The 26083-nt window shown below is 41.0% G+C and overlaps 1 protein-coding gene across 1 annotated transcript; it reads left to right on the top strand.

Annotated features, from left to right (window-relative positions):
- Positions 1–60: 60 nt before the first annotated feature.
- On the top strand, positions 61–25035 carry mrrf (mitochondrial ribosome recycling factor). The gene is made up of 7 exons (XM_084935050.1): positions 61–160; positions 4673–4849; positions 4985–5137; positions 13835–13953; positions 21917–22008; positions 23310–23469; positions 24259–25035. Exons 2-7 carry the CDS (start codon positions 4675–4677, stop codon positions 24334–24336), a joined length of 777 nt encoding a protein of 258 aa, XP_084791176.1. The 5' UTR covers positions 61–160; positions 4673–4674; the 3' UTR covers positions 24337–25035.
- The last annotated feature ends 1048 nt before the right edge of the window (positions 25036–26083 follow it).

The following is a 26083-nucleotide window of genomic DNA, read 5'->3' as shown; positions in this document are numbered from 1 at the left end:
AGTCGGTAACCCCGCCCAGTCGGTGTAACCCGTACAGATATCGAACATCTACCAGGTGGCCATAACATACAGTCCCGTAGTGATGACGAAATAGATGTCAAACGCGTTTTCCCCGATGGCTTTTGCCCAGGCTGACACGCTTCTGTGAAGACTTTTTGAAGTAAGTGTGTGTTCTGGTGCACTTTACAGTTGAGGCTTTTATTTTGCTGGGTTGTTGTTGAAATTAAGGGTAGCACTGTGCTGAACACAGTTCAGTTTGGTTCAATTTGCCCCCTGTAAGAATGGAGAGAAGTCTTACTGACCTTCTCAACCCCTCAGCTATAGAGTCGTACAGTTAGTAAACCTAAATGTGCATGGGCTTGTATGATAGCTCCCAACTGCTGTGAAATTTGCACCGAATCATTCTGGTGCCGTATGCAGGACCGAGTCCACAATAATATAAAAACACATGAATTTTTAACGTCATGTTAAGTTGCGCATGTGATTTGCCCCATAGATAGCTGGGGCGCACGTTTCTTATTGATTTGTGTGTTTGATTTGATTAATTGTGAAGTTACTGTTGGTGTCAGTAAAACTAGGTGATGCTGTGTCATATTGCTCTAGTTTGTCCTCTTATAGTCGGAAAAACTACAAATTATCACTTTCATACCCAGCTGGGTAACAGGAAGTCTGTGAAAAGGTCCATTAAAACATGTACATAAGCAATAGTTCCTTTTTTTTTACATATTTAGACTCACTGGATATTAGGTTCATCTTGCCTGTATTGGATTGGTTGCCATTTGAGTCCAGTAAACCCACTGTCATTTTCAAGAAACCAGTGCTTTTTGGTGCTATTTGAGCTATTTGAAACTGCGCCATGGGTTGCATCATCATTGCTGATTTGAGGCAGGATGGATGCATGCTGCAGCAGAAATCAAGACTCATCAGACCAGGAAACCTCTTCCAGTCTTCTGGTGTCTAATTTTGGAGAGATCGCGTTTATTATAGCCTCGCTCTCCTGTTCTTAGCAGACAGGAATGGCACCCAGTGTGGTCTTCTGCTCCTGTATCCCACAGTGTTCGGCGTGTTGTGCACTCAGTGATGCTGTTGTCTATACCTTGGTCGTAACTAGTAGCTATCAGAGTTATTATTATCTTCCTGTCACCTTGAAGCAGTCTGACCATTTTTCTCTGGCCTCCAGAGACAATTCAACCAGAGAACTGCTGCTGACTGGATATTTTCTCTTTTTCTCTGTAGACAGAGTGTATGGGGGAAGCAGGGATGAGACACGTGCCTTTGTCTAATTGTAAAGCCATGTCATTTAAATATGACGTGTGACAAAGCTGAATTATGAATTGTTACTGTATAAATTGTGTTCATTATCACAGATATAACATTCTTTGTGACTTTTATTTTCAATATTTGGGACTTTTTTCAAAATTAAATTCACAACATGAGACAGTGTGGCAAGATATCAAACCTTCTTTTAATGGCACACAGAGTGTGAAGACAAGAAGGTTTAGTCACGCATTCAATCACCCAAAATAAACAGCTGTGTGCCACTCCTGTTTTTGTATTATGATGGTTAAAAAAACCAAGAAAAAAAAACACTTTGGCAATAGTGGCACTTTTGCTTCGTTGAGTAAAGCTCTGCCAGAGAACCTTTTCTCTACTCCAGCTGCACCTTTCAACACTGGGTACTAAGACTTGGTCACAGGCCAGAGGACGAAGGAAGGAAGAGATCTGGGGGAACAAACCAGAGAAATGAGTCTCCATTTCATCATTTCTACATTATGCTGTGGTAAAAACATATTCATCAACACATTATGCTGATTGATTGTTATATCAGTCGAACTGCAGTGCTACTATGTGATGAAATGATTAGTTTGAATTGATCGCATCCTCAAGCCTGTAACAATGTGAAGTATTGTCTGGTGCCTGCTTCTAAAATATGGGGATCTTTTGCATTTTTGGTATTAGGCAAAAAAGAACATTTGAGGAAAGTTTAGGAATTCATTACACACTAAACCAGGTGTGCTCAATGGTTTTTAATGAGAAGAAAATAATTTGTTTCGCTCCCAGCATGAACATCTTGTTTGAGGAGGCAGAGCCATGCAGAACATCATCAGATACTCTGCTGTGTTGTTCGCTGCTCAGGCTGCAGAGCGAAAGGAGACAGAGCATGCGGGTTCACCAGCTGGTTTCTGCTGCTGGAAGACGCAGGGTGTGTCTGCAGCTGCTGCCGTGTGTGTGAAATCTACAGGACGTGAGGCTACAGTATCCCACTGAACACCTGTGCCTCACTCTTTCTGCTCGGCTGGCTTCTTAAAGAGATCTGTCACCGTCCCGCATCTCGGCCTATCGTCTCTGCCACATTGTGGCGTGTCGCATCATACTTGCTGGGAAACCTGCCAGCCGTGGATACCTGTTTTGGGCTTGTACTGGAGGTGGTGGTGTACTGTGTAGCCTAAATATTGCCGCAGGAATGAGTTTGGATGTTGGTTAATATCTGGAGTGAGCGTTGGATTGACTCCGGGGATTAGTGGTAGCTGGAGGTATAATGGTGAACAGTGAGGTCAGTGTCATGTCTGGTTGGAGACAAACCACACCCAGTAGCTTGTTTAAAGCTCACTGTGACACAGCCTTTGACTTAAAATGTTAAATTTGGGTATTCAGACTGTTCAGACGGTGTGTTTCCCCTCACAGGTCGCAGTTATAAATACACGAGGCACAATAGAAGATGTCAGGCGGGCAGCAGTGCACCGCACGCTGTTCACAACCACTGACTGTGAAAGACAGGCTTTAGTCTTGTTTGTGTCTGGGGGGCTTAAATATCTCCGTGCTTTTCTGCACTTGTGTGTGCACACCGAGGGTCAGTGACACAGTTCACAGTCAAGAGCCTATTTGTGAGGTGGGGTGTGATTCGTCCATTGAAAGGCAGGGCCTGCTGTTTTTTTGGGGGGTTTTTTGAATGGGAGGTTCCCCCCTCAGGAATGCCCAGACGAGTGCGCGTGGGCTGAGATAATGGTTAGCTTTATCCCACAGATTTATGAGAAATGGCATGTTTTTAAGTGTATGAGTGTAACTGAATGTAATGTAGGTGGTAGAGCTGACTGTTGAAAGCTTCACAAAAACAGTGATGTGTGGATGGATTTATAAGAACCAACCGTCTCTGTTCTACTTCGAGAGAAACTCTGGTCAAATGCATGGGCTGTAATTCAGGTGGAAAGGATTCATTTTTTTTTGGAATACCAGAAAAATAATAAACTGTTATTTAGATCAGTTGATGAGTAATTTTTGAGCTGCTCTCAAGAATTTCTTATTCATAGGCTTTTATCTGTTTCACAACCCAAACACGCACATGATTATTCATGAAAAGAGTTTATTTCTTTTTTTATTATGTTTTAAGGGGATCGTGCACATTAACATGTACACCGAGACTCATGTAAATGTGCTTTAGTTACACTGGCTGATTTTCATCTGCAGTCCCTGGCAGGTTTACGTTTGCACAGAGTGGGGAAAAAGAAAGACTTAGATACACTATAAGGATAAACGTAGTTGACCACCTACACAAACCCACTCCATGACACTTTGAGCACACAGTTTTTGTGCTGATGTTAATACCAGAGGAGGTATGAACAGTTATCGAGACCATTCACCTTTGCGCCTACGACCAGTTTAGAATCACCTAGTAACCTAACCCCATGTGCATCTTTGGACTGTGTGCAGACACAGGAAGAACATGCAAGAAAGGCCCCAGCTGGATTCAAACCCAGGATCTTCTTGCTGTGAGGCGACAGTGCTAACCACCGTGCTTCCTTGGCTGTGTTGCTGTGGTATTTAAAAGCTTCTATTTTGCAATAATATCACTCCACTCAGGGCTGATTGTGGAAGATCTACAAGGGAAGAACTTTCACAAAGTGACTTTTTGAAACAGCGGCATCCTGTTACAGCACCACGCTCGAGCTCTTTAGAGTGAACATTTGTAAAGACAATCTGCACGGCTAGGTACTTGAATTTACACAACCGTGGCAAAGGGACTGAAAAAACCTCTACCGGATAGTGTAACATAGCAGCATGTTCACAGTCAGAAACATAGAGTAAAAGATCACTTATAAACCTCACAGGGAAAAAAATTAGTTACAGAAATTTGGAAAAAATTAGATCAGATCAGCTGTTTATCAAGCAAACATTAGTTTATGATGTCATTATGTGTACACCATTATGTGCTCTCGCTTAATAACAGGTTTCATTTACTTACAAAAGAGCAAATATTGATCATTCATCTGCAAGTCAATCCCTTTTATTTGATTTGAATGCTTTAATAATTTATGGAGACCGTAACAGAAATGCTACAAAGCAAATGTAGCAGATGACAGATTAGTAGGTTGCATTCATTTTGATTTAGTTGCACTTCTGTCAGCAATTATCATGCATTTACTGAGGTGCACACAGACTACGGTACTGTACTGTTAGAAGAAGATGAAGGCCTACCTCCTGCTGGCTGATATGAGCTATTACCTCATTTTGATTAATATTACCAGCTGTGCTTTCAACTGCTTTTCTGATTGAATTGTAGCTCTGTCGAATGTAATCACATGTTGCCCTTCCAAAATCAGCTGTATAGCATTTATCTACTTTAAAATGTTTTGTTAATTTAAACTCTTTTTTTACCCCCTTTCTGTGTCAACAGTTATGGCTTTGAATCATCTGAGCTTGCTGCGGCCTCTCCTGTGTCAGCCCCTGCTGCGACATGCCAGGTCTCCGCTCACATCCAGAGTCAGCCTTAGGCCTCTTCTGGCTCCTGACGCTTTCCACCACCCTGCTCCTGCTGTATGCATCAGGCTCTATGCCACCAAAAAGGCCAAAGGTCAGTGAGGAGATTGCTGAAGTTAACTTGTACAACTTCCATGACTCTGCTGGCACAAATGTGGTGTTATTTATCTAGATGAGTCTCCACTCTTCCCTCTGTTTTTTCCTTCTTTCTCTCGTTTAATCTTCAAAGCCAAGGCAAAGGGCCAGTCAGGGAAGGTGAACATTAATTCATCTCTGGTGGAAGACATCATCAGTCTGGATGAAGTGAAGGAGGACATGACCACTGTTCTCGATTCGCTCAAAGATGACTTCACACGAAACCTCAGCATCCGAACCTCGCCAGGTAGTGAGCTTATCGTACTTTTCTTTCTTTCTTTTTTGGACTGTGCCTTTCATTCCTCGTTGTTTTAGTACAAAGTTCAAAGCAGAGAACAAAGGGTTACCAACAAGGCAGATAAAGCATGAAAGCATTACCTCTAAAGTTAAAAGAAACGTTCAGACATCACTTCATGTACGTACAGTCCAGACTGAAAACATTAAGACAGTTAAACACGTGGCAGCTAAACTTTACCTGTGTGCTCTTCCAGCTTTTGTTCATGCACAGAAAAGCTCACCAGTGCCTCACATAACAAGGATATCACAAAGAGGAATATTCCACAAAGGCATGTGGATTCTGTGTGAAATGTGAATGGAAACAAAATGCAGAAACAACATTTTAAAATAGAACATAGATCATAGGTGTCAAACTCTGGCCCGCGGGCCAAATTTGGCCCGCAGCCTAATTACATTTGGCCCGCGAAGCCATACCAAATTACTATCAGAGCTGGCCTACTGGTATTATACAGCTAATATATATATATATATATATATATATATATATTGTTTAGTATTAAGCTTTGCTTGTTCCATATTCAGTTTTTCAGCAAAACGTGTTTGAGTCCATAAGAAAAGATTCATTCTTATATCTGGAGGAATAAATATATTTCAATAAATATTAACGTTAGCCCGCGACTTTGTTCCAGTTTTGAATTTTGGCCCACTGCGTATTTGAGTTTGACACCCCTGACATAGATAATATCAACTATTTCAACTGAGGAAATCTAACATTTTAAGAAAATTATTGTCTTATTTTGAATTTGAGATCTGGTTGCAGCAACAAGTCTCAAAAAAGCTTTAAACTGCATTGCATCCTCTCTTCTTTTAACAACAGTCTGTAAATATCTGGTGACTGAGGAGTCCAGCTGTGGACTTTTGGGAGAGGAATGTTGTCCCATTTGTGTCTGCTATGAGTTTCTAGCTAAGCAGTCCCAGGTCTTTTTTTGTCATATTTTTCATTTTCAGCTGGTCAAAGGTCTGAAATGCCAGCAGGCCAGTTCAGCACCGCACCCTTCTGCTACAAAGCCATGCTACTGACTGGTTGAGATATGATGTCTGAATTGAAGCACATGTTGCTCTAAAACCATTGAGCGTTGATGGTACCTTTCCAGATGTACACGCTGCCAGTTCTGTAGGCTTTAATGCACCATCTGAGATGCCGGCTTTTGAACCGAGTACTTATAATAAGCTAGACGGTCCCTCTCCTGTGTAGTCCAGTGTCCATGTTTTCCAAATAGAATTTCACATTTTTATTCATCTGACAACAGAACAGTTTTCCACTTTGCCGAGCTTTGGCACAGAGAAGATGGCAGCATTCCTGGATCGCGTTCACGTGTGGCTTCTTCTGACAGAGCTTTAACCTGTATTTGTGGCCATCACGGTGAACGGTGTTCACACACGGTGGTTTCTGAAATGTTCCTGAGCCCATGCAGTGATTTCAAAGACAGAATCATATCAGTCTTTAATCCACATTGCCTGAGAGCTCGGAGATCACAGGCGGCCAATATTACTTTTTGATGATGTCACCATACAGAGAGTCTTTTAATGATATTATGTACTGCAGATGATGACAAGTTGGAGAAACCTCTGCTCATCTTTACCACCACCAGGGAGGTTTGATAGTTTGAAAGGTCTTCAATCAATTCTGATCAAACTTTGTAGGTTTTGAGTCAAGTGGGGTCATGTAAACGATCCATTAAACGATCCATTAAAATTGAACGAGAGCGAGAGAGAGAGAATCTAAAAGACGATGACGATAAACAGTTAAAGCCTTGGAGAAGTCGATAGACATCATGCTGGTAATGGTGTAAATGATTCTTCCAAAAGCATTTATTATTATTGTTTTCCTTCACGGGCATCTTTCCATTTACTTTTGTGCTCCTAAGCTGTTAAAAGAATTACGTCTCCCACTTAGTTCTTTTCAGATTTCTGCAAACCTGCTCGAATTACAGCTGAAACCTTAGAGTGTTTAGGTGAGCTGCATGCATGTTTTTGAGAGGGGGGGTTGGGGCTAATTTTCATCCTAAAATGTGAAAAGTTGCTCTTGTTCACATCTTTAAAGGAAAATATGTATTTATGATGAAGACAGATGAGTTTTTTGGGGTTATATTAATGCCAGAGGAAGACATTTAATGTGGTATCCATTATTTCGTTTCAGAATTAACATAATGGAGGGAAAAAATAGGTAACTGTCCAAATATAGTGTGCGCAGTGTGCACTGTAGTTAACAGGGGGGCTTTTTCTTAACGTTTTTAAAACTTTTGGAATCAAAGTCTTTCTCGGACACGGCGCCAAAAGGCTTAGCATAAAGAGATCCCTATTTGATGTTACCTTGACCCCGCCTTGGCCCCTGTTTCCCCAAGTACATCCAGGTCACAGCCTTTTTCTTTTTTTTTTTTCTCTCTGCATTTTAATAAATGGGGGCGCGCTCGGGGAGTCAGAGGTGGGGTGTGTAATGGAAGCTCCCGGGGGACGAGGCAGCTGCCTGAATCGGACTTCAAACTGAAATTACTTTGAATTTGTTCCACTTTTCTTCCGCACACGTATCTGATTTGCTTTTAGTGTAGTATTCCTTTTTTTTCTTTTTTTACACAGAATGAAGACACATACAATATCATTAACCCTTCAGTGTCCAGCTTTGCTTTTCACATTCCCAACTTTTCTTTTTTCTAATCCGGTTATCACTCAACTGATTTTTGCTCTGAGTCATTTTCTGTGTGGAGCCCTCCCTCTATTACTTTTGTCTTATAATTTTCCAGTGCTTCTCAGCTTCATGCTTTGTCTTTTGACTAGATAAGACCACATAAGAAATTTTTAAACCACGTTTTTACAATTTTATAACGCGTTTCAGTTAAAAGTTCCCTTCATCGCTTCCTCTTTTTCCAGTCCTTTCTGTTTTTGCATCAATCCCTCTGTTCTGTCATCCTTCCTGTGTCCCCTCCCCCTAATCTATATATCCCTCGCTCCTTTCCTCTGGTCCATTCATCCCCCTCTCCTCTGTCCAGCTGGACAGTAATCCAGGGAGGCAGCAGGACTTAGAGTTGACAGCAGAGATGAGATGGTGGAATGGGATGACGTCAGCTGTTCGAGTGTATGTGTGTGTGTGTTGTTCATGAACCTCTCATCTGGCTCTCATTAAACTTATGAGAGTGAGTGTATGACTGTATGTACTGCTGTTTGTTGCCATGAGTCTGTACTTATGTGTGCGGCAAACACGTAGCAGAAAGTCAGACAGATAAATGCAGAGAGAGGGAGATCAGTGCTACGCCCACCATCTCATGGTCATCGCAGATGGGTAATGTGACTTGGAAACTAGCGCTGTGTCCAAGAAAACATTGTTTAAAGTAGACTTCACATTCTTGTTTCTCGCAGACGGGTAAAAACAACTAGCTGAAACATGGATATCGCCATTTCTTAAGCTTTTAATCAGCATATACTCTCATTGCGGTAATTGTAATCCGCCCAAGCTGCAATGTATGTGGACACCCGCTGGTCACATCACATGTAGGAAATCATTAAATTACCGTTTTGGAAAGAGCACGGCTATGAGGATGCACTCATTGGATGCATGTGTGTGTGTGATTGAGCTGGTTTGGAGCGTGGATCTGCAGAAATTAAACTGAATAAAAACATGTCCAGCTGTCTTTGTGAGAACTGGTTTTGGACTTCAGATTTATGAAATTTTTACAGGTTTTTGTAAAAGAGTGTTTTGGCCTGCCTCCTTTTTTTCACACTCCTTCAAAAGCCTGTTTGAGGGTGAAGACTTGGTTTTAGGGAAACTTTAGAATTAGGTTTACCGAGTTTTTCCTGGCTGAAAACGCGGCTCTGTGCTGAGACTACACACAAAAGCACATCAGTCCACATACGGTAATGAGTCTTACTTAACAGAGCTATATACATTTTCCTTTTACCCCTGGCCATTTGATAAAGAAAAGCATATTTATCCTGGAGTAAATAAAATAAAACCACTTTAAAAAGAAACGCCTGAAGTATTAATTTATCACAGCCCTGGTGATTTTCTTTTGGAAGAAGGCCAATAGAACAGAATTTTATATGCAGGAAAACCCCAGAGTTTAGTTTAGTTTAGGGTTGGACTGGAGGTCTCAAAGTTTTCATGACTAAGAAGCCGATGTATGATTTAGGACAGCGCAAAAAAAATGCACTAATCCAACATATTTAGTGTTTGTAGCGCGTCAGAAAATGGTGGCTTATGTTGGTAATCGCCCTTTTTGTGCTGTTGGCATTTCTCGACAGCACCTATATTTGTAAATTTCTTCTAACAAGGACACTTATAATCAGACACAACCGGGCACAGGTCAGAGCACTTACACAAAATCATAGTGCTGCCTTTCATTGGATTCAAATAGGTGCAACATTTTGTCCTCAACAATCTGAGCAGAAGTAAAGCTTTTCACGTGTAAACGAGAACACCGGTCAGCACACACAGATGCAGTATTATTACTCCACAGCTTTGCTGTTATGTGAAACAAAAACCATTTACACTATTGTTCAGAAGTTTTAAGCCGCTCCTCGTTTTGTTATTTTGCTCGGAAAATTGGAGACTTGCAAATCCAAAGTCAGTTTGTACAAGTTTGAAAGTCAGTATTTGATGTAATCATCTTTATTCTTCAACACAGCCTGAACTCTCTTAGTCACACTTTCTAAGAATGTCTTTATGTAGTCCTCAGGAATAGTTCTCCAGGCTACTTGTAGGACATTCAGAGCTCTTCTTTGGTTGTTGGCTGCCTTTTATTCTGTTCTCTGTCAATGCGACCCCAAGCTGCTTCAGTAATATTGAGGTCTGAGCTCTGGGGAGGCAATCCATGACTGACAGTGCTCCAGTGTGTTTTCTGTGCAGATGTGCTTTTACTACAGTGAAAGTATGCTTGGAATTATCGTTATGGTGAAAAATGAACCACTGTCAATCAGAAGATGACAGAGACTCCACTATATTTTATAGATGCCTGTAAACACTCACTGTTGTAGCCTAGTCTTGATCTCCTTCATACATACTGATGATAATTTGAAAAATTTCCACTTGGATTTGCATCCCATTAAGAACTGTTGCTAAGAGTGGATTCATTCCTGTTCTACTGTAATTTGGCATACACTGCACAGCGCTCCATGCCAATATATGACAGGTTTTCAGTTAGTAACTCTTTGGTAATCACCTCGTTGGTGCAAAAATATAAATTGGTGCAAATTTCATTTCAGCAAAAAAGTGCATTTAAAATTGGTGTTTTGTTAGGTTGGGCGTTCATCCTTGAACGATTCTTAGGACAGTGTTAAGTGACTTAAATAATTACAAAAAAATGGGGTACGAAGACTGGACTGAAAATGAGTCATTGTTCAAGGAAAATGAGAAATATTGATCAAGATCACTTTTATAAGAATTACAATAAAGTCTGGCTTCTTGGAAGCAAAATATAAAGCCATGAGAGGTGGCTCAAGACTTTTGCACAGTACCCCTTTCCTCAAAAAACTGACTGGAGCAGGCAGCAGTCACTCCAGGAAAGGGAGAACTGCTCATCCAAACAACCTCAAACTGAGCACTGGGCTTACTCGGGTGAACGACATTACAGCCAGCAAGTTTGCAACGGTTCAGACAAACACTCGCTGAGATAGGCGAAGGAGATGGGAACTGATATAAATTTTTACAGCACCTTTTTAAAAGGAGAATTTGGCCTGACAAGACACAAAGGAGGGAAAAAGTGCAAATTAACGTGGTACGTATCCTGATTACACCAACACCCAGACGCAGCATACAGCTTAAAATCTGTTTTTGGTATCGTTAAAAACTCAACGTGTTTAAAAAATAAAGAGCATTTTAGCCAAATTTCATCCGATATCTCAACCAGCTGCCACCCCCTCTCACCATCCATCTTTGTAGCAATGACCGACTGTCTGCCGGCCTGCCTGCTTAAAGTACTTGCAGATGTGCTGGTGCTCGTTGTGAAGGTGCAGGTAACAAAGTCAGACAGGCAGAGATATGGGCATGAGCTGTCTGCATGTACACAGAGGGACAAAGTAAAAAAGGGAGACGGTATAATAGGCAGCGTGTCAGCTGATATCCATGTTATCACATCATACCAACCTTTTATTTTTAATTCATTGCAGCTGTATCTTATTTTTTGATTGGATATGTCTCTCTCTTTTAACCCTTGAAATCATATGATAAATTGATCTTTTAGAGAAAACTACACCACTGGCTCACCTTCGGTTCACCTCACATTTCCACAATCACACACCACTAGCGCAGTCCCCCACCGGGTGAGCCGGGAGGGAGTGATGTAAGGCAGAGGTGGAGAAGAAGGAAACAAGCGCGTCTGAAGTTAGCCAGATGGAGGATGGAGAGGAGTGGGTGGATGCAGAGAGGGAGGGAGGGACAGAAGTCAGCTTGTGTTGGCAAACATGCATTAGTTTCGTTCAGTGTTGACAAAGAGGGGAGACAATAGATCATGGAAACTTTTAAGAGTCTGACAGTGGTCTCAAAATTAATATTTTTTTACTGTGCTATTGCACGTTCCTCTGTCTATCTGTTAATCTGTCCAAAGAACTAAATGATTTTTCCCCTCATCTATTCCATTACACCATAGCAACATCTTATTAACTATGTGCCAGTGCTGGTGTTAACACACAGGGTGAAACTCTATAGTCAGACCATTTTTATTTTTCAATTTCAGCTATTTTGCTTCCATAGCTTAAGCTCCAAAATACACATTTGGGACCAAAACTGGTCTGTTGGTCGTTCTTCCAAAGTAGTTAATATCTAATGACAAAATACTCCATCTGTATTATCATACATATATTTTCAGAAAGGTTGTAATGAAAAAAAAGCCTCTGATTGATTTTTAAAGTGATATAAAGCTACTTGCAGCTGCTTTGTTACTCGTAAGTAGTCGCCGTAGCATGTTTGATTTGGTAGATTTTCTTTTATCTCCTGAGACAAGCCCAAAGGCGTTGTTTGCCTCCTCCATGGATCAGACTGGGAATCATTCACTTGTTAAGCAAATGTGCAAATCACTGCAATACAAATGTTGGTTTAAAATTGACAAATCGAATGTTACAGTACAGGATTTTAGAAGACACAATCAAAAAGAGATCTTTTTTTCATACTCTTAGCTCGAAATCTTCCAATTTAGGAGCGCTAACAAACTCTTATTTTCCTCTGTTTAGATTTTGAAGGTTTTTACAGGAACCATTTGATAATATATCTTTAAGAGACAAATTTTACTTTGTTTGCAAAAGACTTGATTTTTTTTTTATGGCTCTTGAAAGTATTTTCTGATTTATGGAGTGATTAAAAATAGATTTCCTTCCATCTGTGAAGCAAGAATGAATGATTAACCTGGCTTTAACCAGAAACACAGTTACTGTTCTGTTAGTAATCAACTGGGCTGTTTCGTGGTGGTAACTGCTGCTTTTTTTTTTTTGATTTGCTTTCACTTGATTTTAAAGCTACAATTTACAGGTTTCCTCTGAATGCGTCACAGAGAGGCAATAATTAGGTTACTGTTTTGAAAAGAGGACAGCCATAAGGATGCATGTGAATATGAATGCATGTGTGCGCAGAAATGAGTTATTAAAACATGTCCAGCTACAGTGCTGTGCAAAAGTCTTGAGCCAGCCTCCGTTTCTTTATATTTTACTATAAAAATGGGGAAACGGGTGCAGTTATTCACTCAAACATGTTGAAATATACATGGAAATACAACATTTAAGGCATTTCATTTGAGTTTAATTCAAAGCTCATCTTTGAATGTTGGCTGCCTTTTGTTCTGTATCAAAATGATCCCACACTGTTGAGGTCCAGGCATTGGGGAGGCTAGTCCACGACCAATATTCAATTGTATATTTTTCTATCCAGGTATGCTTTTACTGCATTAACAGCGTGTTTGGGATCATTGCCATTGCTGAAAAATGAACCACTGGCAATCGGATACTTTCCAGGTGCTGCTGGAGCAATTTTGAGACGATTCTGCCAACACAACTCACTTAAATGCGTCCCCACACTGTGACGGAGCCTCCGCCGTGTTTTAAAGATGGCTGTGGATGCTGACTGTTGTACCTCTCTCCTAATCATGATTTGCCAAGTTTTCTGCAAAGAGCTCTTTGGGAATTACCTTGTTGGTGCTAAACTATTATTTCATTCCCATCAAACTGTGTTTCGTTTGGCTTTTTTAGTTTTCAACTATACAAATTATGTGTTTCTGCTAGTAACAAAATGCCTTAAAATACATTTTAAAATTGATTCTATGGTCTTCAAAAATTGAAAAAAACAGCCAATGTCCAAAAAGACACTCTGAAAGACCTTCAGAGTGCCTGGAGAACTACTACTTAATACTACTTAAAAAAAAGAATAAGAAAAATGTAAAGAAAATGAGAATGAATCTATAATTATAATTCTGGGGTCAATGCATATCATATCTTGCTGAAAGATGGATTTCATAATTAAAAACAACAGTAAGACAGAAAAAGAATTAAAGTACATTAAATGTATAAGTTAAATCTGCCTTACAGTAGAACAGTTAATCCTGTGATGCGAATACAAAGGAAAAATCGGGATGCTACAGTGCACACAGTGAGAACACAATGATGCCTAAACTGTCCATGAAGGTAAATAAATGAAGAAAGTAAACACTGGCATTGACCTGTATTTGTTTAGGAGCTCTGGATCACATTGTGGTGACGACTCAAGATGGGAAGTTCCCTCTCAAGCAGCTGGGCCAGATCTCCATGAAGTCACCTCAGCTCATTATGGTCAACATGAGCGGCTTCCCTGAAGTAAGACGATCTCTCACACACACGCACACGCACACACAGAGCACACACAGCTATGATTTCTTCCTACCGGTATCAGTTTGTCTCATATGGACAAGCGCGCAGTAACTAAGCTTTGTAAAAATAATCAGACGCACAGACAGATAGATGGTCCTCCTCACAGAAGGAAAAGTAAGCCAGACCAGAACTCGAATCTCACATCACTCTGTAAATGAAACCTGACCTACCTCTCTCTCTCACTATGCTGTGTCTCAGATGCTAATTGATTGATCACTCAGGGAGCCCTTTGTTCTGGGGTGAAAGATAGCAACAAAAGTCTGTATGTGTGTACTGCAGCGTGGATATGTCTTAGTGTGAGTTGTCACAGAATAGGAAATGACCTCATTTTACCCCCAGGTTAGGAAGGAATGGATTATTTTTCTTTTTTTGCTTCTTTTCGCTGCCTCCTTTGCTCTGTAGATTTTCACGTTTTTTGGTGGCCAGACTTTCTGGTGGTCTGGAAAAGCTGAATGTGCTTGCATGTGTCACTATACAGTCATATATCCAGAGACGCTAATGACCGATATGCTCAACTTTCTCTGCTGTCTGCTACATTTTCTTTGATCTCATTAAATATTGAACGGAAATATGTGCACAGTCCTTTATTCTTGCAAATGACAAACAAGAAAAAAATGATCTGAAAATGTTGCAAATGAAAATATCTGCACATATGTATGAATGAGGAAAAGTGCAGCAGACAGGATACAATACGGAAATATGCATAACCAGGGTTTTCCTGGCTCATTATGGGCCTTTGGGGGATTGGCTGTGCACAGCAATAAAGCACGGTCACCGGTTTCACTACAGAGACACAGAAATGTGTGCAATTTCTTACTGTTTAGGACTATTTTATTAATAAAATTGACTATTTTGCCTGTGTAAATAAACCCAAATTAACATGTATTTGTTTTCCATTTGGCTCTGGTTTAAACCCCTTTGGATGGATGCCAAAATGTCATTTATGTGGAGGAAAAACTAAAAAACCAAGCCCAGCGGTGTTGGTATAATCTGGAAGCACACAACAGGAAATAGTCAAATTTAGACCTGATTTCACTTCTTTAAACAGTTTGCTTTATTTGAGGGTGATTCTTAAACTAAATAGCTAGCTCTTAGTCTGAGTTTAAGCCCTTATACCAGGTCTGAACTCTCAAACAGACCTGAGAGAGATGGAGTGAAAAGTAAGGATGGGCTGATTCTGGTAATAGTTTGTTCTAAAGGCCCATTTCAGTCACTCTGAATGCCTATGAGGTGTTTAGAGAAACTCTGCCCACACCACCCACAACCACCATATTATCAACCTGCGGAAAACACCGCTCTGAAATTCGGGCACTTATGAAAAAAGAATGACTCAATTCTCAGGAGTTATGTCTAAGATCGTAAAAATAAAGTAAAACTAAACTTCCCGACAGTCTCTTTTTTTTTCAGTTATGTCATCACAGTGACATCATCAGATAATGTCATAAGTTGGTCTTTTTCATAGTGGAAGGCTGGGAACAACAGACACTCGTACAAACAATCGCTTTAGTCCTTCTTGAATCATAACCACCAGTGTTTTCCCAGCAACCAGCAGCCATGCTGAGGTCTAATTACTGTATTCTGTTTATTAAGAGACACCGACACACGCATGAACTTTCAATGATTTTTAATAAAAATGTATTTATTTTCTTTTGATTCATTTTTTAAAAATTATTATTTATACTGGTTTATAATTCTACTGTTTTCTACTGGGATGGAGTTTACCTGGAAAACTACATGTAACATAATGTTAGTCACTGAACCGCTGTGCATACCTGAGAGGAAGAGGCAGTAAAGTAGAAGGCTGATGGAGGGAGAAGATGAGGATGAAGGAGACGGAGGGAGCTTGGAGGCAATGAGGAGAAAGTGGCAAGGAAGAGGAGTCTACTCCACCGTCCTATCTGCATTTTTTGTGTTTCAGCTGCTTCCTCTCATCCTTTTCTGTCTTTCCTCACATCTGGTCCAATCTTCAGTCTCTGTATTGGTCTCCATCAGGTTCTTCCTCACCTCCTCCTGCCTATCCTTTTTTTTCTTGTATCTTCCATTTCTTGTTTGACTGTATCCAGTTCACTTTTTTGCCCTCTGTTTCCTTCTGCACTTCCTTTTAATACTTGTTTTGTGTCCTCCACAACTTGTTTTTCCTCACCAAGTTTATTTTTCTTTTTCTGCTTCTCTCAGCCACTCTTGCACTGCCTTTTGCACTTCCTCCAATTCTTTCTTGTCTTCCCACGGTTCCCTGTGCTTTTCATTAAGTCTTTTCTTGGCCCCTTTCAGCTTCAGTCTTTTCATCTTTCTTTCTCTCTTGTCATATTTCCTATTTGCTTCTGTCACGTCTTTCTTTACCTTCTTCAGTTGCTTTTTTCCTCCTCTTTCAGTTTTTTGATTGCCACCTTAACTTTTTCCTTTTCCTCATCCAGCACTTTCTTTCTTCCTACAGTTTATTTTGTTCCTCCACAGCCTTCATCTCCTTCTCCAGTTTTTCTCTCTCTCTGCCATCTCCTTTGTCAGACTCTCCAGAGCGCTACAGTTTGGCATCCAGGCCTCCTTTTTTTCCTTTTTTTTCTTCTTTTTTAAGGTTTACATTGAGCCTCCCAGAGAGACTCCTACTCGTTGAGCTCCAGTATTCCTGAGCTGCTCCCTCAAGCATTTCCCTTCCACCGTGTCTGTAAACAAGACCTCTCTAAACATCCCCTCTTCATCTTTCAGGTGGTTGTTTAAGTTTTTTTGTGGTTGTTTTTTTTTTTCCTCCAAAAGTGTTAACATCCTGTCACGGTGCTGCTAGTTTTCTAGTTTTACAGTTATCTGTAATAGACTGTATTTGTTTTGTTGTTAGGAATTTTCTTTTCCTTGACTGTGTTTGTGTGAAGGACATAAGTATTGGTGTTAAGACTCACAGGTCTAGTGCTCATCGCTAATGACTTGTCAAGCAGAGGTTAGTAAATGAGCGTATCCTGGGTAATCCTCCTTACTTAGAATGACTAAAATATCACCTGAAATGGGTGCTTGAGTGAATAATCTCAGCAGGAAAGTGTTTATAGAGGTCAGGGTTAAAGGTCATTTTCCCATAGACTTCTTTAGGACCGGGTGTCTGTCTGTGACCACAAGCATCACACAGAAGCTACATACTTCTTTGGTTTTAATGTAAAGGCTTTAAAAGCATGCAGGACCTGAGCTGCATGTCACATAAGTTGGCTGAAACGTTGCCAGAATTGAACATTTTAACATTCTTTGTTATTTTAACATTTTGAACTGTTGGATGTTTGACTGAGATAAAACCCAGCACTTACTTTTAAAACTGTATTCCTGCACCGTCATTTTTTTTTCTCCAAAAATACTCTACATTAACCAATGTGCAGTGAATCTGGGTGGACTGCGAAGGATCCACCTGACGCATTCTTCCAATTGCATATTTGGACTGCTTTCGTTGCGTCGCTGTGACATAACTTGAGTTTGTACGCAGCCTACCTCCATCTTTTGTACTTTTTGTGGTCGAGGGCAGTTGAGACAGAACTAATGGATGCTGCTTGTAATAGAAAGTGTACTTTAAGCTGAGAAATGACCATGGAGGATAAGTTAAGAATGGTTAAACTTTTATCGTTTAGCCACAATTAATGCAAAAAATGTGCCAACAACACAGTTATGCAACTATATTGGCAAAAAATACTTAAATGACATTATGAATGAAATATAAAAGCACTTATGCCGTAAAACGGTCCTTGTCAGTGTTTCACAGAAGCCGTGTTGACACAGATTAGTAGCAGTAAACACAGGTGTGACTAATCCGAAGATTCTCAGACTGAGTGTTCATTTAAACAGGGCTGAATGATGACGAGTAGAGTGTGAGTCACTGAACTTTACACAGCTTTTTCATGCTACAGTCACACGATGGGAGAAGCCGTAGTACGCTGTCACAGCAATGAACTCACAGTCATGTTTCCTGTGAAGACGGGCACCAGGCCTCCGACGACTCGCAGTAAGTTGTCTTCAAAGCGGAGGACAGTCAAGTGATGGAGTCAGTCTGCTGTCAGTCTCTGATTGAACAGGGCCAGTCGACAATCATGTGTAATCTGTGTTTGATAACACGGGGATTGTGATAAATCAGTGAGGACTGTGTACAGTTACAGTACTGTGATAAATCAGTGAAAATCACAAATCTGTTGTTGTTTGTAGAAAATTTTGTTGCTGTCTGTATACATAGAAATTCATATTAGCATTTACATTCAGATTCACCCTCATGAGCATAATACTCATTCAGAAATTCCTCCACAGATCGTGCCACGTTTGCTTTAGAACAGCAATTTAACTGCAACAAGACACTCAGCAACCTTGCTTCTATGTAGGAATATAACCAGAATATATTGAGTCGAGTTTCCTGTGGCAGACAAGTTGCACTCACCGGTGCAGACTGACTCAGATCAGTCTGTAGTTATTTGCAAACCTTAATAAATCTCTCAGTCCTTGCTCAGGTGGATGAGCAACACCCTCAAAACATGGGCAACCAGTTGGTCACCCCAACTACTAGGAGTCAGTCTCCAGCAGCAAAAACCTCATTGCAATCACCGGGCAACCATTAATTGTTTTCCTAGGAGGTTTAGAAGAGGCCGCCATACTATTTTTACTCTGTAAATAAGTGTGATTGAACCACAATGGGTAATAATCAGGCTTGCTAGCATTAGCTTATAAATTAGCACTCTACCTTTTCAAATACGGTCACTTGCGGCTCCAAAAACACCAAAAATATTTTATATGCAGTCTGTGGTTAAAAGTGTCTGGTTATGTAGTGTGTGGACAAACTGCACAGCTTACTGTTGTGCTATGTTGGCTACAGAAATGTTCCTGAACATTAACCTCCTAAGACCCGAACTCTTCCACGGCATGCATTTATAATTTCTCTTTGATATTTGGGCTGATTGGGACCTGATGAATGTAAAAACAAAGAATTACCAGATTTTTTTTCTTACCAAATTTTTGTTTCTAAGAAAAATAAGAGCCACATATGAGGATATTCGTTTAAAATTTCAATAGAACAGTGGCAATTTAATGTCCTCGTAAGTGGATATCAGGCCCTTGTAGAGCAAAATTGAGGATTTTGGTCTAAATAAACCAAAATGTGATGTCCACATATGTGGACGCCAGGTCCTAGGAGGTTAATGTGACTGTGGCAGAATAATTCATTGCTCTCATCTCTGTAAAACAGAGATTCCTTAATTGGGGGCATTAGCAGGTCCTAAGTAAAGTGACTGTACACTGGCTGTGACGACAGCAGATACAGCAAACATCTTTTCTTCTATATATAAAATGGGTAGAAGAGGCAGTGAAGGCAAACAATAAAAATCTGTCTCAGTAAAAAAAGTTAAAAGAAGCTTCTTTGCGCACACAACATCCAAGAGCTTTTCCTTTCCTTTTCTTTTTTTCCAGTACAGCTTGCCAAACAAAAACCTGTTTTTAAATATCTTCCTGCACCTTCTATTTCCACAGCCAGTCACCTGAGGGCTGTGGTTTCCCTCATTTGTTCTCCAGGTGAAACCACAGCATACAAACAACATGCAAATCCAAGTATTTATCAACACCTCAAATCTGTGAAGTCAGTTTTCCACCTGAATCCGGAGTCTCTTTTTTTTTTTTTTCCTTCCCAGAAACTCTAGAAACCACAGACCACACACACACACTGACGGACACACTCATCCACACACACGCTACCCTGTCATGTCCCGTGTTACCCATGTACCACACAGAGGTGAGTCGTCAGTACTCAGAGCTAACAGGCTTATAATGATGCCCATCCATTACCAGGAACTACAGAGGCCCTGCCATTGTTTTCCATTCATTCATTAAGAGCAGGCTGGGACGATACAGAGAACAACATCTAACCACTACGCTCGGATCCGGAGGCAATTTGGTGTTTGTGTGTGTCCATGTTTAAGCATTAAATGTTTTTTTTTAAACACACACACACAGACACACACACACACACATTCCTCTCCCTTCGCCTATTTGCTTTGAACCAAGTCGTGAGCGTTTGATGTGAAACTTCAGTGTAATTTCTCTTCCTTTCCAACATATTAACCAGAACCTGCCCAGCCTTCACAGAGAAATTCCACTTGGGTTTTAGTAACCACCGGAGTGGTCGTCAGAGAGGGGAAATGGTGATGAATTTGATGCTGAGAACAATCAAACATAGGTATGGGATGAATCTATCACCCCTCGCTCAAAGAGTGCAACTGGAGGCCTGTTTCCCGAATGACTTTAACAAAAGAAAAGAAACCCCTTGAATTAATTTAATGCACACAAATAAATTCCTTTAATGTTGCTGCCATTTCTTTCCCCCAGTGGATGAGGCCAGAAGGAGCTGTTGAGCAAACAGGATGGGTTAGTGACGGCTGAAGTAAGAGGAGGAAATCTTTTTTTTTTTTTTTTTCTCCACATGCATTGCACATTTGCTCGCTTTGCAAACTGAGTTATGAGGCTGTTGCGCTAGCTTGAGGAGTGTGGCTTTGTTCCTCTCCATTGTGTCTATGCACTCTTTTAACTGTAGCTTTATGGTCCTATGCAGTCATTGCTTAACTTAAGCTTCACTTGGTAGATAATGTCTCAGTTTTACACATGTAAACGTGTCTTAATATGTCATTTTGAGTTTTAAGTGTATTTCTTAGTTCTGGGAAAAAGACCAAAATCCAGCTTATCACGTAACTGTTGTTGTTGTGCGTTGTGTGTTTGTGGTCCAGTAGTTTTTCTGATCCTATGTTGTTCTATCTCTATGCAGCACTGCTGCCTCTTCAACCAGTGTCCACACAGCGCTCTCCTTTTAATCTTCCCCAATCTTAATTCATTATAATGATGACAGCTCCAGTCTGGGGGGAAATTAATAAATCTTGATAAATTCAAGACAGATCCCAAGCTGTTGTTTAAGGATTCACCGGTTACCATAGAGATGCAGCTAACAGTAGTTGGATGTTGTATTATTATAAAAAAAAATGATCCATTGGTGGGGTCTTACTTCTAGACTGTGACTGATATAGCTGCAGGCTGATATCAGTATCTGCATTCATAAAAGTAAAAATGAGAGAAACACCCTTCAACCATGCTGTGAGTGTTCATGTTGCATAGTTTGTCCACCAGAGGGCGCCCTGCAACAAACACAGCATCCTGCTGATCTGAGCAGAGTTGAGCACTTCCTATTTTCTTGGTAAGGACTCAACAGATAACAAGTGTTAAGGGAGGAGTGTTTGTTTTGTGTATCCGAAGAGGGGGAAAAAAATTATACACAGTAATCATTCTACATATACTTCAATATAACTTGTGTAGTTCATGCTTCATGAGTCTTTCACATCTGTAACTCATAATCTTATAGCTCCTGTCTGTGTCATGTACATATGTAAAACATGTTTGCATTTACTGTTAAGGTGAATAAATATATACATGTTTGTCATTGTAATAAAACAACAATGCATAAATACACCCCCCATATTCACAGGCGAACAAAGTATAAATAACTTTTATTAATAATAATAATAACAATAATAACAATAATGTGGTAATGATTCTGCCAGAAAACCTTCAAGTACAACTGAGCACAAACTCAAAGTTTGTGTGTGTGTTGATGTATCATCCACAAGCAGACTCTCCTGTGGGGTCACCAGGAGTCACCACCCTGCCCTGCAACCTCTCAGTCCTGTCCCACGGGGCCGAGTGTTGACAGTGGCCCGAGGCAATTCCACACTACATGGGATTTCCCTGACACACACACACACACACACACCATATACACACCACACACAACACCTTAATGATTGCCAGCTGGAGCTAAGCCACTACCTGCACTTGTAGATTTGCTTTTTATTCACTCCAGTGTGTGTGTGTGTGTGTCTGTGTCTGTGTCTGTCTGTGTGTGTCTGTGTGCATGTGCCCCCAGGCTACAGCAGCGGCCACCCGTGCCCTCAGAGAGAGCAGCATGAACTTAAACCCAGAGGTGGACGGGACGATCATCAAGGTGCCCGTTCCCAAGTGAGTCTCTCTTTGACGCACTCGCAGACAAACACGCCGGAGGCCAGAAAACATTTTTGCTCCCTTTAGCACTTTCCGTCTTTCACTTCTTTTTTTCTCTTTCACCTTTATTTTTCTTTTGGTATTCCTCTATTTTCCTCCTCCACTCGTCTCCGTGCTCTAAACTGACAGGTTTATTGACTTTTGCCTGTAGATGTATAGAGACCCCCGGTGTGACGACGTGAGGGTTGGGTCAGTCTCTTTCTCTTTCCCCCGGCCAAATCAAACAACCCGACACAAAACAATCAGTCACTCACTCACTAAACCGCTCTGCCTGTATATATAAAGTATGTTTTTTTACATATACACACGTGCATGTGCGTCTCGGTGCATGAATGCTGTCTTGTGGTTATGTGCATGCATTATCATGAGTGTGTGTGTGCGCATGGAGCAGCAGGTGTTATTCTGGCAGAGGAGGGACACGAGAGTCAGACTGCTTTTCCCCCTGCAATCAGTCTCGGCACGCTCCAAGCCTACATTTGCATTTCCAAAGAGAAGGCGCTTCTTGATTGGCCCTGGAATCGGTAATTAGGCCGTATTGTTTGCAGTAAATAGACGCCGCACTTGGATTGTTTGCAAATAGTCCCTGAGGCAAAAAACAAGGGGAAAAAAGCCAATTAAGGACAAAGAGGGAGAGTGAAATGGGAAGTAGGACTTTCTAAGTGATTAACAAATGCAGAGTGAATGCAAAGTTGTTAGGATGACGGATGTTTCGGCACTGCTCTAAGGTCTGAGGAAGATTGTTTGGTGGTTGCTGCAAGTCAGAGCTAAGAGGATCAGACGTCATGCTTATAAGCACTTAGCGTCCCCATCTGCACAAGTGAGGACCTTAGTTTTCATTATTTTGTTTTTCAGAATGTATTTGCTCGTGCCACACAAAGTTGTGACTGCTTGTTAGTGTCTCTCACTGAAATGTTGTTGTTTCCAGGATATTTTTAATAAAACCTTCTTACCGTACGCTACAAAACACAGTAATTACTTCCGAACTCGTGCTTAAATGCGGTCAAACCGAGCTGGTATTAGACTTCATCTTGTCTTAAATAAACATGGTTAATACAGATGCATAACAGGCGGTTTGTGCTTGCAGATGGCAGCATACGCCAAAAGTGATGTCAAAGCTGCTGGCATGCAGCAAGAAGTCTCATTTCAGTATTTAGACCATCTCCCTTTTTTTTCCCTGTAACTTTGAATTATATATTTTTTTGCACTCTCGTTTTTTTGTTTTGCCTCTCATTTCTGACATTTTTCCCGTTTTCCTGCAGAGTGACTCGGGAGCACAGGGAGAACCTGGCCAAGGTAGCCAAACAGCTCGGCAACAAGGCTAAAGACTCACTGAGGAGAGTGCGCTCTAATGCTGTCACACAGGTCAAAAAAGCAAAGGAAGCACACTCAGAAGACACAATACGACTCGTAGAAAAACAGGTAGGAGACGAGGGATTCCCTGAGATTTAAAAAAAAAAAAAAAAAAAGTATAGCTTGAGGTGAGGAAAAAATCAAATAGTTTTTCCTCTGTCAGATATGTTTCCCTGAATGCAGCACGACCAGAAGTCACTTTCGTTGTGCTGCACAAAACTCTAAGAAAATATATTTGAAAAACTCATCAGAAATGTGTTGCTCCGAGGTTTTCCCTCCAAAACCCCCCCCCACCAAACTGAAGTGCCTAGTTAGAGTTTACCAGCTGTTGCAATCAAAACATGAACACTGTGAAAGGATACAGCTGATGACAAATGATAACTTTATCATCGCAAAGTTACAAAAAGTTTTATTTTATACGGGGACATGGTGAAGCCTCTCAGTTCATCTTCTATCCAATTCAAGCAGTTTTAGCTCCTCCCACTTTAAGAAACATTTGCCTGATTGACTGCCCCTTGCAAACAGAAGGTTTGACCAGCAGGAGCTGGTGAGACGACCATAGGATGTCAGCTCTCTTTGAGCTTGATCAGCATGCACTGTCATAACAGCACATATTACAGAAAATAAGGAAAAGTGTAGTGAGTCCACTTCACTGATAAGTTAACTATTGATCATATTTTCTTTATTTGAAAACTACATTCAAAATGAGAAACTAGCCTCCACCCAAATGGAGCTCACCTCCGCTCACCCTCATCCTTTTCTGTAGCTGTTTCACGCCACCTCTTATTAGACCTCTGCTCTCTGAAGCGTTAACTTTCATTACTTTTGTTTTTTCCTCCCCTCTCTCTGCCTACACAGATTCAGCAGATGGCAGACAACATTGCAGCAGACATCGACAAGCAGCTTGCAGCCAAGACCAAGGAGCTGTTAGGCTGACTGTGGAACTTGTTATTTGTGTCACTGTGAAACAGAGGACACACTGAAAAGCAGCAACATATCCTTCTTTTTTTTTCATCTTGTTAATAGACAGTGACTGGATCATGTTGGGGAGGTAGTTTTTGTTCAAACCACATCTTGGGCTCTTGTTCCTGCCCACATCACTGGGTATGACCACCTTCTTTTTTTTCTTTTTTCTTTTTTTTTTTGCTGCGTCGTGATATCTGCATAAACAAAAACTGGTACAAAAACGACAACAGACTACCCGTCACCTCCCTCCTCCCTTGTTACTCTTCCTGTCTTCAAACAAACAGCGAGAAAGCAACGAATGGACTTTTAATGGGATTTGTGGGCCTCCTCCTAATCAAACCCTTTGCCACAGGGCCTGTCTGTTTATATAAAAGCAAGCGCACCCGTCTCAATGTAAACTGGCTGCGGGTTTGTCTTGGTGGCAAGAGCGAGAGCGAGTTTGTTCCAGAGGCGTAGGAGTCGACCGAACAGATGCCATTAAGATGCTGCCAAACATTTGTTTCACATTGATTCCAAGTCTGTTAAAAATGCACTTGAGGGGGGAAAAAAGGGGCCTTTAATTTCTGTCCATGTTGAGGATTGATAATATGGCTACTCTCTTTTTTAAACACAATAAAGTTGGGAACGTAACGTTATTGATGGAGTCCATTAAAGAAATGCTGCTTTGTACCATGTGCGTCATCTTGTTCTCTCTTGTTTTCTTTTCATTTTCTCCACTTTATGTTTGAAGTCGCTCCCTCCTCCATTAGTTGGAGTGATAATGGACTTTTCCTGCGCACAGACCCCTAGGCCCTGGCACCACAATTGTCCATTAGGAGAGGGCTTTTAATGTTGTGCACTTGGCCTTTGCCTTGAAATAGCTGCACTCAGGAACTGTAGCGCAATAGCTGTTGAAACCAACATATGTTTGAATGAGAAACCCAGCGACACTCACTCACACACACAAACCCTGCTTTCATGTATGTGCTGTTTACAGCCATTATGTGGTCGGTGTCATCGTCTTTATCGTGATTTGTTTTGCTTCTTCCGCTACTGGTCACAGGCGGCCCACAAGTCAGACAGGTTTTATTTTAAGTTTGCCCACACACTTGGTCCTACAGCTACACAGTTGATTGCAGACCACAGAGCTCCAATTTTGCATCAGCTAGTTACATTTTAATCAGAGTGCCTTCAGACTTATTAAAAATGAATTGAGAAACAGTAACAAACCACATTTCTCTTTGGTATTTGGTAGCCACGCTGTGTTTCTGGTTAGAGGTTGTGACTTTTTTATGTTATTATATTTGCTCTGTCTCCTTCAATGGCTTTTCTTTAATGGCCTAAACAGTCCAGAGTCACTGGATAAACAAGAGTTTAGCAGAGGAGTGGCTGGGTTGGGACAGAGGAGGGGTGGGGTGGAAATGGCAGGTTTTTGTGGTGATTCTAGGTCCATATGTCAGCAATTTGAGGGCATTGTGTACCTTGGCCTAAAACAGAGGCTTCATGATCGATGGAGGGGTGAAAATCTCCCAAGTTCCTGGCGCAGAACACAGGCAAGCACAAGGAAATTGCTTTCAGCTGATAGCTTCATTTTGGTTGACATTTATCAAGTGAATTACCCCTGTTCCTTTCAAATGTTTACTACTACTACTAGCACCGCCTTTTGACGTGCGTGCATGTGCTTGAGACTGCGCTCATGTGCGAGCGAGAGCGGCGGAGGTTTGTCTTTGTGTCTTTG

The sequence above is a fragment of the Perissodus microlepis genome, chromosome 7, assembly GCF_051167445.1.
Source record: "Perissodus microlepis isolate ML-2025 ecotype Zambia chromosome 7, ASM5116744v1, whole genome shotgun sequence".
In the NCBI taxonomy this organism is placed as follows: Eukaryota; Metazoa; Chordata; class Actinopteri; order Cichliformes; family Cichlidae; genus Perissodus; species Perissodus microlepis.
Note: the sequence above shows the minus strand (reverse complement) of the source record. Positions and strands in the feature narration are given on the sequence as shown.

Excerpts from the sequence above, each read along its gene's own strand:
- mrrf (XM_084935050.1), top strand. The coding sequence starts at position 4,675 with ATGGCTTTGAATCATCTGAGCTTGCTGCGGCCTCTCCTGTGTCAGCCC. Across the intron at positions 13,954-21,916 it reads ACATGAGCGGCTTCCCTGAA|GCTACAGCAGCGGCCACCCG; the intron begins GTAAGACGATCT and ends ATGTGCCCCCAG. Across the intron at positions 23,470-24,258 it reads TACGACTCGTAGAAAAACAG|ATTCAGCAGATGGCAGACAA; the intron begins GTAGGAGACGAG and ends CTGCCTACACAG.